The following is a 20190-nucleotide window of genomic DNA, read 5'->3' on the forward strand; positions in this document are numbered from 1 at the left end:
TGCCTTTTGGTCATCACACACATGTGTGTCACCAAACGAGAAGGATGTGTGACACAAACAGATAGGGAGGAAGTCATTTGTGCAACACCCAATTCATTTACTTGAAGTCTCTCAAGTATGCCTCTTATTCACACAACTACTAGCTATGGGTTGATTGTTGATATGACTACTAGATATTGGACTACTTACTACTAGAATGTTATGAACTACTATTTAGGAGACTGTACTACTAATTAAAACACTGGACAACAATTTAGTAGACTAGACTACTCATTATAGTAGATAGGACTACTAATTAGTAGACTACTGGACTACTAATTGTAGTAGAGAAGGCTACTCACTATAGTAGATAGGACTACTCATTCACTATAGTAGATAGGACTACTCATTCATTATAGTAGATAGGACTACTAATTAGTAGACTACTGGACTACTAATTGTAGTAGAGAAGGCTACTAATTAGTAGATTGGAGTACTGTTTAGGAGACTAAACTTTTAATTAGTAGACTGGACTACTGTTTTGATGATTGAACTACTTACTAGTTACTAGTTATAGTAGAGTGGACTACTAATTAGTAGTCTTGACTACTATTCAAGAGGCAACTACTAATTAGTAAACTGCACTACTGATAATAGTAGACATGATACTAATTAGTAGTTAAATATCCAAATAGTAGCTCAATCTATTAATTAGTAGTTCAGTCTACTAATTAGAAGTTACCTCCTAAACAATAGTCCAGTCCACTGATTAGTAGTCTAGTCTATGAATTAGTAGTTCAGTGTTCTATACAGTAGTTCAATCTACTAATTAGTAGTCTTGTCTACTATAAACATTAGTCCGGTCTACTAATTAGTAGTCATGTCTCTTTGAATTACTAGTTACTAGTTAGTAGAGTGGACTACTATTTAGTAGTCCGGACTACTGTTTAGGAGGCAACTACTAATTAGTAGACTACGCTACTGATAATAGTAGACATGATACTAATTAGTAGTTCAGTCTCCAGACAGTAGTTCAATCTACTAATTAGTAGACATGATACTAATTAGTAGTTCAGTCTCCAGAGAGTAGTTCAATCTACTAATTAGTAGTCTAGTATACTAATTAGTAGTTCAGTGTTCTATACAGTAGTTCAATCTACTAATTAGTAGTCTTGTCTACTATAAATAGTAGTCTAGTCTACTAATTTTAGTAGTCATGTCTCTTTGGATTGCTAGTAATATATTATGCTAATTACCTCTATTTCAACATTATTATGCAATGTAATAAATGAAAAATTTTCTATTTCTGCAGGTATAACTTTTCTTGGAATTCAAAGACAGCACCTGGATATTGCAGTTCAACAATGCTCATTTGAATACTTGAAGCCTTATTTTGTAAAGAAATTAAAAGATAGATACACATGTTGTTGTATTCAGCATGTACAAATGATCTTCCTCAAAGATTTAATGAACTTTATGTGACAGCCAGGAATGGATTTCATGGAGCAGGTTGTTTGTGCAACTATAAGATATGCCAAAGTAATGGTGGTAGGTCAACATGTAGATCTATTGATCACACCTTCAAAAGTGTTATGTCTATTTGGAAAGATATGCTATGTGAAAAGCTTATAGCTTCTAGTTCTCATCATGTAGACTGCACAATGGGACGACACAAAAAGCATGGGCCAAAAATTTTGGTTTTTTGTCGGCGTGAGATTTTTGATAGTGAAATAGTTGTTCCAATGAAGGTTTTTGAGGATGTGGCTTACAAGGATAGGGGTGGAATAACAAAGAAAAGGAAAGTGTTGATAATCAAACAAATGAGCTGCAAAGAATCAATACACTTGTTTCAGACTCACCTTGCAAACTTTATTCGATACAACTTTATATACAAGTGGCAAGTTGAGTAGTTGAAAGAGTGTGTGTTGTATTTTCCATTTGATGTTGTTGTGTATGTTGTTGACTTTGCTGAGAACTACTCATTTCAAGAGCAAAATGAGATTCAGTCTATGCATTGGTATTCAAAGCAGGTAAATATTCTTGTGCACATAGCGTACATTCGAATTGAGGTTGAGATTCAAAAAATTGTCCATTTCTTCATCTATGATGATATGAAGCATGATACGCTCTTTGTGCAACATTGTTTTATGCTTGCATGATGGAGCAGGGGTTGTTGTGAAGAGATCCCTCACAAATGAACAATTGAAAATGGATGTTGTGCGACTAGAGTGTGTTGCTGACATGATCAACTTTCTTCGGTCGAATTTGTCAAATGTAGCTCAAGCTTCCTACCCATCAAAGGAAAATTTGTGGCTAGATTGTTTTGGGAGGTGAAGGCTACAGAGGTTGACATATTAGTTTTGTGGGACTACCAGTCAGTTGATAAAACACGTTCTATACATTGCATTAATGGGTCACGAGCATGAAATTTATCATGTTTTTGTAGTGCCTGCATACATGGTGCATGGAAAAGATGTTGCAACAAAGCGTATGTGCAACAATGGGAATATCATATCATCGAGCCCGTAGCACCAGGTGTGCACACGAATGATGACATATTTAATGATGCCACCTATGAAGGACACCATGAGATTCTCAGTATGCTGTGAGCATTGGGGATAATTTTTCTGTTAATGCAGAGGTTGGGAATTCTGAAGGTGTGGAGTTTTACATCATAAATTGTACTACTGCAAAGTTTAAGGCAGAACGAACATTACGTGATGGATGGAAAAACATCATTGAGAAAGACTGTTATGCGATCAAGGGTATATACTACAACCGACTTGATGTTCATACTTATTTCCTTCTTGATACTAACCTCAAGGCCATCAAGTTCCCAATGGTTCAGTTGGAATCAGTCAACAATGAAAGGAAGGTTTTTTTAATTTCAAATGCAGTGTCTGAATCAATATACAATAACATGCCACTTGACATGTAACAAACCTACATTTTGATTGAGTTTAAGAAACATTCAAGATTCTAATTCTGATTATTATGCTCTCTTCATGTCTATCTTCTCTTCTGTACTGTCTCGTATGCAACTGCGGGTCTCTCCACCACACACACGTACACTCATGAATAGTTCATGAGTGTACTTGACTATTATTGTGGTGCATTACGTACATTATGCCGTCTAATAAAAATCACTTTACTAGTCTAATTGTCTGATTTGTTTACTTATAGTATTCTATTAGACCCTTATAGTAGTTTATTAGTAGTATATGTCTATTCTACCCTAGATTAGTAGTATCCTACTAGTACCCTATTAGTAGTGGGTCCCTTAATAGTAATTTGTTAGTACCCTATTAGTAGTCTAGCAACAGTATTACCCTGTGAAATATACTTGTACTAGCCTGTTAGTACCCTATTAGTACTATGTTAATACCCAATGAGTGAAGCACACTAGTAATAGCATATTAGTACCCTATTAGTAGTCTTTTAGTACCCTATGAGTAGTCTAATGAGTAGTCTGTTAGTATCCTATGAGTGAAATACACTTGTACTAGCCCGTTAGTACCCTATTAGTACTTTGTTAGTACCCAATGAGTGAAGAACACTAGTAATAGCATATTAGTACCCTATTAGTAGCCTGTTAGTACCCTATCTATGAGTAGTCTAATTTAGTAGTCTCTTAGTATCCTGTGAGTGAAATACACTTATACTAGCTTGTTAGTACCCTATTAGTACTCTGTTAGTACTCTCTTAGTACCCAATGAGTGAAACACACTAGCAATAGCATATTAGTACCTTATGAGTAGTCTAATTAGTATCCTATGAGGGAAATACGCTTGTACTAGCCTGTTAGTATCCTTTTAGTACTTTGTTAGTATACTATGTTAGTACCAATGAGTGAGTGACACTAGTAATAGCATATTATTACCCTATTAGTAGTCTATTAGTACCCTATGAGTAGTCTAATTAGTAGTTTGTTAGTATCCTATGAGTGAAATACACTTGTACGAGCCTATTAGTACCCTATTACTAGTACACTTTCTAGTTCACAAGCTGACCAAAAGAAATCCAATTTACAACTTGACCAATAATACAACTCTAGGGTATATGTTATCATTCACTAGAGCAAACACAGTGTACAAGCTGAGTAGTGGTCTAATACAAAGTCCATTGTACATATTTCCAACTAGCCATACAACTAAGACAAGAGGTGGCCAGCCTCATGCTCATGCTACAAGCATACAAAAAAAAAATCCATGTTCATAATCATGCATTCCTTTCCCCTCGTCTTTGGTTTCCCATCTCATTGTACTCAATGATCTCCATGACCGCTATCGACTCTTTGTCACAGTACAATGAATGCGCCATGCATGCTGTGTACTCTCGACAATCCTTCAATTGAAGACATAGAAACAACCAGGGATGCACATGCTCAATCAAGAACGACTAGACTTCATCATCATCTTGTAGCTCAAACTTTGGAAGTACTAACCAAGTCCCGGATGGGTTTTGGCACACCTTGTATAATGAGTCATCCAAAATGATAGTGTTTTCTTTAGATAACCAGCTAAACCGGTTCTAGGTGCGATGTAAAGTCTTAAAAAAGATAGGTTTTTTATCCACAAGAAAGCATGCCTCATCACACTCACCCTGTGCTAGAACTCTTGTAATCTTCCTCTTCTGGCATGAAAAACATGCGTTTAGAATTCTTTCAACTTTCTTTAGTCGAGAAGTGCTCCAAATGAATACTTCAAACCACTAAAGACAAAAATCTAAGAAAGCAGGAGCATCTCTTTGTACAAACACAATGCGTGTCTTGCTCTCCTGAACTCTATCCATTTGTGGTGCATACAGTGGGGGTTCTTGTCCATGATTGTACTCAACAAGCTTCACCAAGAGTCCATTCAAATCCAACACAATTTCTCTTCTATCATCCTCTAGAGGTCTCGGCACCATCTTTGCTGGGGGTGGAGGGAGACAAAGTAAATATGGGTGATCCATCAATATGATGGCAACTGGTCTAGATGGCTTTACCTCTAGTCTGTCAACAATGTCTAAAAGACAAGAACATATCCGATTCCATTTAGCATGCTCCATCCTCTTCTGCCTTATCGGATTTAGTTTTATGACCTTTGATCATGCATGTTTACGTATTTTATTGTTTACATAGACAGATAAATGACATTTTTTTTTGCATTGTGGTCACCCTGACGCAAACCTAGTATCCGAAAGTACACGTTACTGACCATGAAATCAATATCATCATTCAAACACATCAAATATGGACTCAAGTTCACATCTCCTCTCCATGCTTTGAGATGTGGGACTTGACATATTATAGAGGATATGCTTCATGCATATGTCTCTGGAAAAACATCAAATTGGAAAAATTATCTTCCAATGATGGAATTTGCCTACAGTTTTAAACATACGGCTATTGGTTTTAGTCTGTTCATGCTTATGTATGGGTATCAACCCAGGGCACCTCTTGATGTCAGTCGTAAGGACATCGAGCTTGATGCATCGAGGGATTTCTCGCGTGATATGCAGGAAATGCTGACCGAAGCTCGGGATTCTATCAGGAGTGCTCAGGATAGGGCATGGTTCTATGCTGATAGAGGAGGAAAAAACTTCCCTCGCCCAGAAAGCATAGGCGATTCCTCCAGGAAAATCTTCTAATGTAGTCCAGGGCTTTAACTATCCTTTGTATTCTGACCGAACCCACGGGTCACATGGCCGAATCAAAGGAGGAACTTGCACTTGGTTCATAGAGACCAACACTTTTTTCCCCATTAAAAGAGGCACAGCCATTAATTCTTTTCCATAGAACAAGAATCATCCTGTGACTTACTTCAACTGTCGTAACGTGAACAGAATTGAATTTTATTATAGGAATCCATCAATCCAGCCTAACCCCATCCAATCCCATGGGTTAGCCAACCACCCAACCACTGTATTGATAGGATCCATTATAACATTTTGGTTATGTATTGTCCCGGGTACTAGGAAAAAGAGTTCCCAGGCCCCCTAGCCGGCTCTCATGCACAAATTAATTAGACACACCACTTACACACCCAATATGAAATTGCCTTTTCTTAGACTCCAAAAACAGCATTGCAATAAAACCACAATGTTTCCATCATAATCCTCAGTATTCCATTTCTAGGTCCAATTTCTAACTTTTCTACTTTCCAATCGCCGTAAATCCAATTTTCAGTCATTCCTTTCTCAGCGTACCTATGGCATCATCGGCAACTAGAATACTCACCACATGCTCACCTAGGGGCCTTTTCAAAAGTTCCTAGCCCCCATAGTACCTAGGAGTATAATCACATAAAATCCATATGGACTCTCCATTGAAGATCAGCTAGATCACCCAACAAGATCCCTATAAAAAAGCCATGAACTCATCTGTTGAAGACCAAGAAGGCCAATCAACCAGATCCATGCCCGTGTTTAGAAAACAACTCCAACTCATTTTCTTCCTCGTCGCACGCATGGGTAGGTATCCTGGGTGATCCACAGCCCGAGCACCGTATGGTCAGCACCCTCTAGGTTCCTTTGCAGGGTGACCTAGCGCTTCACTCATAGGCCGCTTCCTTGGTCCCTCATCCACCCTACCGGAAGCTCACCATTTTAATTGAACCGAGGCTGGTCAAGACCTCGGCTGACCTTGCCACGAGACGTCCTTCTTTGACTCTCCATCAGCTGTTGCAACATTTGCACTTAGGCCCCCCCACGACTTCATTCCATAAGATAGTCAAAATGCTTCCCCCAACATTCTTAACGTAAAACAATCATTTAAAAAATAGGTTTCTCATACAAATACAGTTTCCAACAAGGAGCAAAAACCGGTTCTCTTATCAAGACATGGCCACGACACATTTGCCACGTTTGTTCCTTTTCTCAGCCGACCAAATCTAGCAAGATTCCCTACCTAAATGTAGCTGATGCATTACATTAGGAATTTTTTGGACCCAAAGAGGGCCCCTTGGATTAACTTTTGATTAGGAATGGACCAATAGGAAGAGGGCTCGTGGGTACACATTTTTGACTTCTTTGACCCTATAGGGGGCCTAGGCTTTGGTTTGCTAATGGGGCCTAATTACTACTCTTGTCCCCCTACCTCTTGGGCCCAAACTTAGAGGTCCCCCCACCTAGAATCGCGCAGATTAAAAACCCTAAAAATTGAAAATTTTTAATTTTTTCCCAACATTAGGAACTCAATGGAGTCTTTTTGGGCCCTTCATTGCCTAATGGAGGTGATTAAGAAATAGACAAATAGGGAGATTACATGTGGACTGAAACCAATGGTTTGTAAGAGCCTAGAAGGTAGTGGTCAAACTTAGAATAATAGGCTAAATAGGATCTTTTTAAATTTTCAAAATCAACTAAAACTCAAAAATTCAAAACGTATATGCATTTTTCCCCTATTTTATATAGAAAAGGATAGCTGCAGCCTGCCAGCAGCCTGCAGCCATCATTAACTAAGGCCTCCAAAGTGATAGAGGCCCAAAAACGAGTTCCCATGCATTCAATGCACATTCCCCTTCACTTTCCACTATCCCTCTCTCCCACGTTCCCTCCAAAACGCTCTCTCTTCCCCCTTTCTCATAGCAAGGCGTTTTTCACTCTCTAGACTACTTCTTTTAGCTATCTACCTCTTGATCTACCTCTCTCTTCACTCAGAAACCCAGATCTATAGCTATGGAAGCTTGATCTGCAACCTCCTCTTAGAAGCTATGGAAGCTTGATCCTCTGATCTGCAACCTCCTCTTAGAAGCTATGGAAGCTTGATCCTCACTTACATTTCCTTCCTTCATCCTTCTTCCTTGTCCAACCTCCTTTTACAGAGTGTAACAGCAGAGCTTAGCTATGGAAGCTTGATCTGCAACCTCCTCTCAGAGGCTATAGAAGTTTGATCCTCACTTACATTTCCTTACTTCATCCATCTTCCTTGTCCAACCTCCTTTTACAGAGTGTAACAGCAGAGCTTAGCTATGGAAGCTTGATCTGCAACCTCCTCTCAGAAGCTAGGGAAGTTTGATCCTCACTTACATCCTTCTACCTTGTCCAACCTCCTTTTACAGAGTGTAACAGTGGAGCCAAGCTATGGAAGCTTGAGTTGCAAATGCTTTGGCTCTCATAATCTTACTCATTGTCTCCTCTCATCCCCTCCAATATCCTCTTTCAAAGTGCAGTAATAGCACAACCAAGCCCTTGGAACTTGCTCTACAACTCCTTCTCTTTTTTACATCTCCCTAGTCTAAGTTTTTTTCTCACCATTCTATTTTTCTTTGCCATCAAGGTTTATAATCTCTCTAATATATACATCTGATGTCTTCTTCTAGAGCTCGAAGGCCTCCGATCAGTATTCAATCTCTCTCTTGTAGCAGCGGTCAAGATGAGGATGGGCACTGGAACATCAAACAGTACGAGAAGTGGAACTGGATTACGATGCAGCCTAGTACAAGAGGAAGCCACAAGGTGTCAAAGCGATACGTTGATATACAAAGTCACCATTGGAAAGGGCGGATATTGGAGCTCAAACAAAATCGTGATGGAAAAAAGCTAGCCTAGGTCCAACATGTTTACAAGGCAACAGAGCTGAAACTAGCAGACCATGACCAACATCAACGATTTCCTGCAAATTGTAAGTTATTTCACCACTTTATATTCTTGTTTTTAAATCAATTGTGTGCTAATAATGGTATACTGAGCACTGCTTTGATTGTTCTTGGGTTCCTGTGCGTAGATATTTTTCCCTCAAACTATAGTGAATGGGAGCCTATGGAGGCAATTTCAGGAACCTTTGAAGCATACCATGTGGAGCTTGGTAGTTTAATCTTTGGAGGGTGTCCAGCTGCACAACTTCTTGCACGAAACATCTTCTTCTATGAGGATACATATGTGGTTCCCACGACAGCAAAGGGTACTGGAAAATTAGTTCCAAAACCTACGCCAACTCTCACATCTATTGAATGGCCAATTCCAGACAATGCTTCAGTGGCCATGGCTTGTTTGCAGATCGAAAGCAAGGTGCAAAATGCTATGAAGTGCACATATGGATCTCACAAAGCAACCATAACCTGCTTCATACCTCTACACCTCTTTGTGTACCTGTTCCGTACAAGTGACACACGTCGTACCCCAACTTTATGGATTGCAAAGGGGGAGAGAGCTCTGACTTGTTTCTTATCACCTGCATGGGATAAAAAAGTTGTTCAACACAATGGAGACACCATCAGATGCGGAGTAATTGTTGAGAAGGTTGCGATGCGCTATCATATTGCCAAGCAACAGTTGTCCATTGCGTTTCCTTACAGGCGATGGAAGCTTACAAATGGAGAATGGGAGGCGTTAGACTCCGACACAACCTCTACAGAACAGGGTGTGCTACATATATCCATGCAAGGTGGGGATGTAGAAGATGTTACTGTGAATGATGACTGGTCCCTTGCCAACTTACGTGACTACTTAGTTCTTCGATTCTCACTCAGTGGTGATTTTGCTTTGATAATCAATGGTAGAGTAGTGCGCAAAAGGCAGGAACGATCTTTTCTTTGTAGAGAAATTACTTTCCCTGGCTGTGTAGCTATCAGATAACCACTGGATATGTAATCTTGAATTGAAGTAAATACAATTTCAATTTTTTTGCCTCACTGTCTTATTAAGGTTTTTCAATTGTCTTGTGCAGTTTTATTTTTTTGTGATAGTGTAAGGTTGGTCACAGAAGCATCTGTGGCGTGAGCCACTAGTAAATTGGAAATGACCTTGCGATGGAAGGATACGTTCTTGCTTTCGCATACCATTTTTTAAAAAAATTTTGGTACTTACAAATTTTAAAAGTTTTTAAAAATTGTATAACAAGGTCGCCCATTTATAAACGATACTTTACTCATTTACATCAATTGACAATTATCGTTCTCTCCTAACACTTGCTCTCAATTTCGCACACCTTTCTGTATCACACACTCTCTATTTCCTCCAATCACTCATAGCATGGCACCTCTACTTGATGCACTTATTGCACAGCTAGGAAAGCTTGAGTTACTTCATAGGGTTGATGAGATCGTCCCTATGTTTGAGGGAGAAATTGATGTACGTGCAACAATGCATCTACACGCGGATGCTTTTACAGATGTCATTCAGTATATGGATGAACACATCAGCACGTACTCCATCATGTTTGAGGGTGATGAGGGCTTATGGGTTCCAGTTGACCTCATCAAGTACATATTCAGGGAAGAGAAGAATTTTAGATTTCGCCTATCCAGGTTTTTAAAATCCCTCACAGAAAAGGACTACAGAAATGAGGAGGAAGACTTACTCCTGGAACTACAAATGGGCAACATCGGCACTTCTTTCCTAAGCTGGGACATGGTTTTGGTCCTTCTGTTACAAGAGGGTGTGGCGAAAGAAAGTGGCAAGGAAAAAGAAAAGGACAAAGTAAAGCTAATGGAGCAGGTCCAAGAGGCCCATGCTGAGGAAGAGAATGTTACAGAACAATGGGAGGCCTCAATGGCATTGGTGGCTCTACAAGATAATGTCCCGGAGGAGGTTCCGGACCTAGTTCTAGAGGGCGATGAAGTACTCGAGGAGGTCCCAGACCTTGTTATCATGTCTTTGCATCCAATCATTATTGATGGGAAAGAGTTTTTGTTTTTGGATGACATTGCCAAGACACTCGGGTTTCGTGAGGATGAGGCACTTTCTATTATTGCCGTGAATGCTGGGGGTCAAGACAAAGGAAAAGTGAAAATTTCTTTTGAAGATGACAACCTCACAAAAGCGCTTGCATATGATATTGGTAGCAGTACCTTGGAAGTTGTAGTGGCCAAAGCGCTCGTTGAAATAAAGCAAGAAGTGCAATTCTATGAGAGCGTAGCTGCCTTTGAACCACACATGCCCTTGGTTGCTGGCGATGCTCAAGACCAAGGAAGCATAAACCTGACGAATGAGCAACTAGTTGCAAGTGACGATGCAACTGAGGTATGTCCTTACTTCTTAGTTGTAAAGCAAATTATTTTTTGTATCATTTCACGCTTCCTAACTTCTATATTGACATGTTGACAGACTGCTTTTGAAGTGGACAAGTTTGCTATGCGCGTAGGAGGAACGCGGCCAAAGTCAGAGGGTCGAGATGCATCCCTTTGGCACTACATACCTGCCCTCAGGGCCGACATAGTGCGGGTTTTTCATTTAGAATATGCAGAGATCGCCTATGCCGAGCTCCTAAAATGTAAAGCACTTAGTGCAGTCTTGTCGGAGAACCCCTTAGCCTCGAACATAAATAAATGTATTTTGGTAGCTAGGGAAGCTGCCTTGTATTGCTTCACGGGCAACCATCCCGGCTCAGTTTTAGGCCATTGTGCCCTTTCTCAGGCTCAAGGAATCAATGAGCTGAGTGATGTATTCCAAAGCTTAGGCCAGAAACCAGCCTCTAGAACTCTCTCTCCTGAGCTCTTCCAAGAGCTTATTAAAAAGATGTAATGCAAACTTCTCTTCCAAGTTTAATAAAATTTTTTTGTTGTGCATTGTAAGTTGTGATTTTTCCTAGCGTACTTGTGATATACCATTTCAAGCCTCGCAATTTTAAGATTTTGTTCATGTGTTCATAGAAAAAATTGTTTAGGATTTATTTTAATTGTGATCGTGATTAAAAAAAGTAATCGAGATTGGGTTAGAGCGGTATGAAAAAATATTGTATTTATAGATGTAAACACACTCACATATATGTATATATATATGTACATATATGTATATATATACATATATATATGTGTGTGTGTGTGTACCTATATATATATAAGATTTTGGGGCTATTGAATGATATATATATACATATATATACATATATATATATAAAAGATGTATAGGATATATATATATATAAGACATAAGATATTATAAGATTTTAAGGCTATTATCAGATATATATACATATATATAATATTTTATATAAATATATAAGATTTTAGGGCTGTTAGGGCACCTAAAGGGTCTTATGAGCCTCACCAGACCATGTGATATCAAAAAAAAATAAAAAAAATACCATGTGCGCTACGGCGCGTAAATCGACATTTTGACCTGGTCAAAGTGCCGATTAACGCGTCGTAGCGCACATGGTAATTTTTTTTTATTTTTTTTTATTTTTTTGGCCTTGAGGCTCATAAGGCACTCTATAAGGGTCTCTAGGTGCATTTATAATGGTCATATGAGCCTCACCAGACCATAGATATCAAAAAATAAATAAAAAAAATGCCATGTGCGCTACAGCGCGTAAATCTCCATTTTGACCTGGTCAAACTAGAGATTAACGCGCCGTAGCGCACATGGCATTTTTTTTATTTTTTTTATTTTTTTTGCCTTGAGGCTCATAAGGCACTCTATAAGTTTCTCTAGTTGACTTTATAGGATCTACATTTTTTGTATATATAAATATTCATATATATGTGTGTGTGTGTGTGTACATATATATATATATATGTGCATATGTATATATATTTGTATATGTATATATATGTGTGTATATATGTTTGTGTGTGTATATATATATATGTGTGTGTGTGTGTGTGTGTGTTTGTGTGTGTTTTTTCCTGTGTGTATAGTGCTTTTATAATTTTTAAATGAAATGTTCATTGGCACTGAGCATACAAAAAAAATGGACTCAACAAAGAATGTAACACAACTCACAAAGTTTTCATTAATGTGTGAAAAAGCTACAAAGGAATCTGGGAACATTACAAAATTTTGTAGGGAGAATTACAAAATGGGTTAGCCTATTGAGGTAGAAGGCTACGCTCTAAATGTAGACGTAGGGCTAGGGACATATCTACAGGCTTCAAAGTAACTCTCTTTGCATGTACCATAGCCAGCACTGAGTCTTCAAAAACAGAAACTACAATATCTTCAGCAGCTTCTTGAAGAGCTTCAAGAGCTGTGCTCTGTATGCGGTCAACCCTGTCAGAATATTTTTCCATTGTTTCTCTCACCAGTCGAGAGAATGGTGCCTTGGGGATGAGAAGATCTGTGCTTTTCTGATATTTCCTAATCTCTCGTAGCGCGACTGTCCCTGGCCTCCATTTTCTCTTCTTCTTTGTAACTGGTGGAGGCGGTGGTGGTCTTTGATTCTCCCACGGTGGTCGTTCAGACCTGAACTTCTTTTTCTTTTGTGCACGCTCTTCCTCTTCTTGTTGGTCCCGAAACTTGCCCTCCATTCTTTTACCACACTTCTTGACTGGCCGCCTGGATGTTGTGGCTGCCTGTGGCTGTGCTTGGCTTGCCCTCCTTGCGTCCTCTTTGGGCTGCTGTCTCTTTTGCATTTCTGTCTCCCAAGCTGCCCTCACAAGAGCAAACTCTTTGTCAATGGTATCTTTCGTGATGCCGTAGGACAAGAGCTCGACCTCCCTGTTCTATAAGATAACCTCTAGCTGTTCTAGGGTGTCGGCCTCAATAACAATCTCCGGTGGCTGCCCTTGACCTTCCTCGGCTTCTTTTCGACGCCGCTCTTCTTCTGCTTCTCTACTAGGCCCTGCTTCTTCAGCTTCCTTCCTGCGTTGTGCTTCTTCGGCCTCCTTCCTGCGCTCTTCTTCTCTCATCTCCTTTGCCTCTTGCTCTGTTACGATAGGTAGACTTGTCCTTTTTGCTGTAGCAGGTAGTGGGCCGAGTTGATCGAAAAACCGCAAGTCTTGCTCCTGTTCTTCTGGCATGGCCTAGGTATTTACGAGTGCAAGAGATAGTGGGAGGGCAAGAGAGAGTAGAGCACAAAGAAGAAATTGAAATGTGGTTTCTATAAATGAAAAATGACTTAAATATGTCTATAAATATAATTTTTTAAAACTTTTAGAAAATTTAAAAACACAAAAAGATTATAATCAGAGAGTTTAAGCCCATGAGGAACCACACCGACGCTTGCTTGCTACCCACTGCCGTAGTCTCTCCCTAGCATTTGATCTGTTGTATCCTTCAGTTCTTCTTGCATTAACAGTTTTCATTATTTGACGCCTAAGAGACAAATTACCGCGACTTTTCTACCTTTTTTTTGCCAACCAGAACGCGATAGAACCAGTTGAACATTTCATGGAGTGCATTACTCTTGACTTTGCCACCACCATGGCGAGTGCCCTTAAAATACACGGCCTTTGCTTGGTAATGTGATTTCTCCATGCCTTGATTGCTCCAAAGTGCTAAAGAGCCATATCTATCGAGAAAGTATGGCCCATGTGCATACAATATATGCTGCATAGAAAATTACAAAAAGTCAACAAACAGTATGAAGAACATACTACAAGGACACAATAAATACAACATTACCATGTAGTGAGTAATGTGTGTTTCTCCCCATGCCTCGACCATTTCTTCTGTGAATCTACAAGTGGCTTGTTTAAGTGCCTCAATACCATGGTCATCCAGGTGAGGTCGCTCTAGAAGATCGACCATTTTATTACACACCTCCCATACATGTGCACGTTTTAGGCCAAGCCTGGCATCATTTCCTCGATATGTTGTGACATCACATATCTTCTTCCAAATTTCAAAGTCAGTGTGGCTATGAGAACCCAAGTGGTTTGATAGCAAGTGTCTTGCCTTTGATCCACCCATGCAAATTTTATTAGGGTTGTCTTGTGTAGGGTTTGATTTTCTGTCCTTTGTCAAGACCACTGCTCCAGCATGTAATCCCATAGAGGAAAGTACACCCTCTAGTGCACGTATTGACTCTTCTCGTCGATCTTCGGGCTCCATGTTCCAGACATAGTTTATGTGGAGCATCAATAGCTTATCCAAAATCCTCAGTCTTGCATGTAATGTGCACACATGCACTTGACATAGTGGAATTTCCAAGATTGGGTTCCAAGCATTGTCCTCCTGGTCACGACTAGGTGGCTTGCTCTGGTCACAACTTAATATGCCATTATGCCATACCTTTGATCCTTTCCTCTGTTCAGCATCAAAAACGATTGCTTTTTTTGCACCCACATGTTTTTGACTTTTGCCTTTGCTAGGTTGTTTCCCTTTTACTCTTGAGTCTACTGCTGTCTTGGAATGACAACAGTAAACACATGAGAATATAGTATTCGCACCTGTTTTACAACCCAACATACACTTTAAGGTTTTTAGATCGCCACCCAAGTGCCATTCAACGTTAAAGCAGCCTATTCCGGGAACATCAAGCTTCTGACCATTGACCTGACAAGAGACATGTTGAATGCCAGACCGTTCAAAATACCACCTCAAGGTATCATGGTTCTCTTTTGGGAGGACCCATGCTGCTTGCCACCAGATGTTCTTCTCTGATTGAATGCCGTAGTAGTCTTGCTTATGCCCTTGACCCCTATTGTTGCTGTCTTCAGTTGCATCCAACTCTTGGGTCTCTAAAGGCCTTTCTCTAAGTGCTCGGCTCATCAAGGTTAAACTAACACGCTCCAGTCTTTGACCTTTAACCACTTGACATTCATCCAGCTTCAAGACAAACACGGCATTTCCACCTGTCTCTTCAAGTGTGAGGCCATAGTACTGAATCATTGCTTTTTGTAGCACTTCCATGTCAATGTAGACATTGTTATATGCATTGTATTCAAAGGGTTTGATTGTTGGCATTGGCATAATATCCTCCACCCACTTGTACCCACCCTCGAACATGGATGCAATATCACCATTAGCACACTTCTTTGCCATCTGTAAGCTATAAAGTGTTGGAAGCAAGGATTGCGTAACTCCCTTTGCTCGTAACCCTAAAGTGATTGACCTGTACATTGCTCTGTAACCTTTCTGGCTAATACCTGCTGAGTCACATATATCAAGCATCTCTTTGGGGGTGACAATTTCTTTGATTTCCTTCAAGAAATGTTGACGAAGGGTCTCCCGCAGCTTATCATTACCAGAACCTGTTAATTATCATTTCCATAATATCCTTCTCCTGAAGGACATGCTGAAGAAGGGAGGCATTAACATTGTCCTCAGCGTTGTTACATCCTAGTATAGCTGTTGCACAAGCCCTACAATCACAATGGTCAACCATGAGAGATGCTTTATTCATTAATTGCTTCTCAAAGCTGCTATAATTCCTACAAAAAATTTTACCTGGTTGTTTGTTTACGCCTCTTGCATGCGCCTGCTGTCTTTGAAAGCAACCCAACAGCTTTACGTTTTCTTTGCCTTGCGTGATATCCCATGGGAAGATGAGTGAAATGGTGAACACGACGCCGAAGATTACGAGTGGAGTGTTGAAGACGAACATAATTATCGGTAAATTGATTTATTGTGCGCACACGATCCGCTAGATTATTCTTCTGCACCTCAAGCTCCTCTGAGAGCTCTTTAATCCTCTGCATCAAACCATTGATCTGCTTAGTCGATGCCGCTTGAAGCTGGTCGAAGACAAATTGTGTTTGCCTCTTTTCAGCTGCCTCATCTAGCCACAACATGTGTAATCTCCTACAATAGCCAAGAAGCCCATTGAAACCATCACCAACAAACATAAGAAAACTTGTAATGCTTTTGAATGGTGGAGGGGCACCAGATATTGGATCTGGTGGATAAAGATTTCCATCAATCCAAAGATCAATGGCCTTTGCTCCTTGCATTCGAAGCTGATCGTATGAAATATTGGGTGCAACATGCCTACTGCGTAGGGTTGCGTATTCTGTCTCCAAATCAACCTGAAGGCGGATCTTAGAAGGCTTATTGGTGATGTCTTGTAGTGCCATCTACAAGAAAGTAGGCTTGTAAGCTTGGGTTGAATAGGAGTGGAAGGAGCAGGATATGGTATCAAAAAATAATGGGAAGAATGGAGATGAGGGTTGCTTCTCTAGAGCTGCATTGTGGATAGAGAAAGAAGCCAGAAAGGGAGCCAAAGAAACATAGAGAGGGTTGGCAATGGTGAGACGAAAATGCAAAGGAGACAATGCATCATGGGAAGCTTCTTTAGTGCAAGCTATGGCTGCTAAGCAATATAGAGAGAGAATACTTCATGAAAAGGTTCTTCTGTGCTACTACTGTGGGTTTGGAGAGAGAACCAAGTATTGTAGAAAGAATGCTCCTGGTAAGCTTCTTCCTTGCAAGCCATGGCTACTACTGTGGGTTTGGAGAGAGAAGGCTCATTTAGGAGTACAGACCTGCTAGCTATGGAGAGAGGACCAAGTACTGTAGAGAGAATGCTCATGGTAAGCTTCTTCCCTGCAAGCCATGGCTACTACTGTGGGTTTGGAGAGAGAAGGCTCATTTAGGAGTACAGATCTGTTAGCTATGGCTTTTGGAGTAGAGAAAGACGCTTTTTTCCATGGAGAAGGAGTGCAGGGCGTTTTAGAGAGAAGATTTAGAGAGAGAAAGAGATCTGGTGTACACACAAAAAAGGGGGGAAGAAAGTGACGAATTTTTGGAATGTTTGGAGTTCGAAAAGGTTGCTGCAGGCTATGATTACTGACTGACAGCCCATTATAAAGCTTTAAAGTCACCTAGGTGGCCAGATCTAGGAATATCTCCTTTTTTTTATTTTTTTTTATTTTTGTGAAAAATCAAATATATGCTTTTAGGACTAGGCTTCTAGGCTTGGTCAAAGATGGATTAGCATTTTAAGCATTTCACTAAATGTCCAAATTAAAGGGCCCAAGAAGACTCCATTGAGTTCCTAATGAAGTGTGTTTTCCCTCTCAAACTTCCCTCCAACATACTCTAGGTTTGGAAAGCTCATTTTGAATCTCTTTCTTCCTCTTCTAAGCTCTCCATTGCTCTGCAAAAACTCCATACCTCTCAAGCTCTCCCTCCTTGTCAAGCTCCCTCAGTCTCAAGCTCCCTCTCCCTATTTCTTCCTTTTCTAAGCTCTCCATTGCTCTGCAGAAACTCCATCCCTCTCAAGCTCTCCCTCCTTCTCAAGCTCCCTCCCTCTCAATCTCCCTCTCTCTCTCTCCTTCTCAAGCTCCCTCCCTCTCAATCTCCCTCTCTCTCTCTCTCTCAAGCTCCCTCCCTCTCCATTGCTGCTGCTGCTCTGCAGAAACTCTATCCCTCTTTAGTCTACTCTAGGTTCAGGAAGCCTATTCTCAAACTCTAACCCTCTTTTAAGCTTTCCATTGCTGCACTAAAAACCCTGAACTTTCTCTCCTCTCTAGAGCTTATGCTGCATAACACACAAGAGATGAGAATGGCGTTTGGGCTCCAACAAGATTCAATATTGGGGCTTGGGTCTACATGCAACCAAGCTCTAAGGGACCACATCGAGTGTGTCAACTGGGGAATATGCTACATCATTGGAAGGGGCGGCTATAAGGCTTCAAGCATACTAAGAAGGAAGGACTGATTGCCATAGTGTAACATGTGTATACCCTTGGAGACCTGGATATTCAAGGCCAACGACCAAGGTTTCCTTCAAATTATCAGTGTAACATAAACACAGCTTTAACAACATGCTAATATTGGATTTTTTGTTTCAAATTTTCTTATGATTCTCCATTTTCTTATGTCTCTCTCTGCAGATATTTTTCCCTCTAATTATGTTGAGGAACAACCACTCCAAAGCCTCACTAGAGTTTTCTATGCTATGCATGCATCCATTGGAGAGGCAATGTTTATATCTTAAAGCCCAAGTGATCTTGTACAGAACAATATCTTTTTCTTTTCTCACTCATATTTTGTAGATAAAGAACTAGGTTTATTTGGCAAGCTAGAAGAGATCCCCAACCCCCTCTTAACAATCCCGAATGGCCCAAACCTGATGCTTGGACCATCTTATGCTTAAAGTTTAAGATGGTAACTCATATCAAGACATCACTCAAGTTTTCAAAGGCATCTAGGTCAGTAGGGCTAAATTGGTTTTGTCCTTTACATGTTTTTGTGTGAAGGCACATCAGCAGAAGCGTCCTTCAAGACTACTAGCACAAAGCCTGATGGAAAAAGCAAGGAGTCCACATCAGGATAGAATGTAGAGCAATTGGCCGCTGCTTTAATGTAGAGAATGACCCAACAATGGAGAACCGGCCAAGGTCAGGATCGGGGAGGCCAACCCCATCATTATCCAAAGAGGGATCTTGTATGGGGCCCGATCTATCGAGCTAACCATATCGGAACGGAGTGTCCACATTTGAGACCCCACCCTAGCCTCTACTATACATATTGCATGAAATGGGGCAATCATGAGGTCTCCAACTGCTATCATCAAAAAGATGTCTTAGCTAAAGCTCTACCTCAGGGTTGTTGCAAGATCAGGGTGTCCAGTTTTGTCCTGTTTATGCTCGCCTGGGACAATGCTTAGAGAGCAAATTTGGGGGGCAAAGTATTTCAAATGAGATTAAGCAACTACTAATAGAAAATACACATGCACTCAAATTAATCCAATATAATACAATCAATTAAATTTAATAAAAAATATGATAAAATGATAAAAAATGATCTTTCCATACTTAGAGTGATCCATTTTTTTTTCATAGATGCTCCATTACAAGTACACTAGTCCCTTTAGGTTTTAGATGATTTACATCAAAAATATAATTTTACTAATTATATTATTAATATTTGCAGGCCTTCTAATAGCCTGGAATAATTTTGGAAAAGACATCATTAAAAATCCAACCATTGAATTTGCAATTTTGACTAATCACCACATTTTACTAATGTCTCACTATCTACCACTCTTTTAATCTATAAGATTAAGCATTTTAAGTGGTAGTTATTGTGGGTGCAAAAAGTGGCATATATTTTAACACTTTAAAGACCTTGAAATATTTTAAGAAAATAGACAAATAGCTTAAAATTTTCTCTAAAAATTAAGTTAAGCTCTATATTATGTGAAGATCTAAGGTTCAAAGTGGGAATCTCATATGAGTTTATATGTAAAAGATATTAGCATCTTATGGAATTCTTAATAAGATTATGCCTCTATATTACCAACTTTGCATGTGATGTTCCAATAGAAGAACTTGAAAGTAAATTGCTTCGTTAGCTAGGAGAGATTGGACACTAAAGGTAAACAAATGCCTATTTTTTTTACTGTTTAGAGGGTGCTGAGTGGACAAAATTGGGCACCCTGATCCTGCAACCACCCCTCAGGTGTTACCCGCCAACCCTAGGCAACCACTGGCCTTGCCAACACCTACACTTCATAACACTCCTTAACATGGCCAAGAAGTAGCCCATAAAGGAATCATCAAGGTACCTGAAATGCCCTTACCACTCTCGATTCTTCCACCTTATCCCTCGCTGCCAAGAGTTGCACCAATTTGTCAGCTAACCACTCCCAGTTCTTCCACCTCATCCCCCTGATGAAAA

The 20190-nt window shown here is 40.0% G+C and overlaps 1 protein-coding gene across 1 annotated transcript; it reads left to right on the forward strand.

Annotated features, from left to right (window-relative positions):
* Positions 1-2388: 2388 nt before the first annotated feature.
* Positions 2389-18844, forward strand: LOC147613796 (uncharacterized). Its single transcript, XM_086781309.1, has 5 exons — positions 2389-2467; positions 2619-2744; positions 10676-10923; positions 11008-11230; positions 18768-18844. Exons 1-5 carry the CDS (start codon positions 2389-2391, stop codon positions 18842-18844), a joined length of 753 nt encoding a protein of 250 aa, XP_086637435.1.
* The last annotated feature ends 1346 nt before the right edge of the window (positions 18845-20190 follow it).

The sequence above is a fragment of the Cibotium barometz genome, chromosome 43 (genome assembly GCF_041138505.1).
Source record: "Cibotium barometz isolate CiBa-2024 chromosome 43, ASM4113850v1, whole genome shotgun sequence".
NCBI lineage: Eukaryota > Viridiplantae > Streptophyta > Polypodiopsida > Cyatheales > Cibotiaceae > Cibotium > Cibotium barometz.

Coding starts and splice junctions, on each gene's coding strand:
- LOC147613796 (XM_086781309.1), top strand. CDS start 2,389: ATGGGTCACGAGCATGAAATTTATCATGTTTTTGTAGTGCCTGCATAC. Junction 2,468..2,618: donor AAAAGATGTTGCAACAAAGC/GTATGTGCAACA, acceptor CTGTTAATGCAG/AGGTTGGGAATTCTGAAGGT. Junction 10,924..11,007: donor CAAGTGACGATGCAACTGAG/GTATGTCCTTAC, acceptor ACATGTTGACAG/ACTGCTTTTGAAGTGGACAA.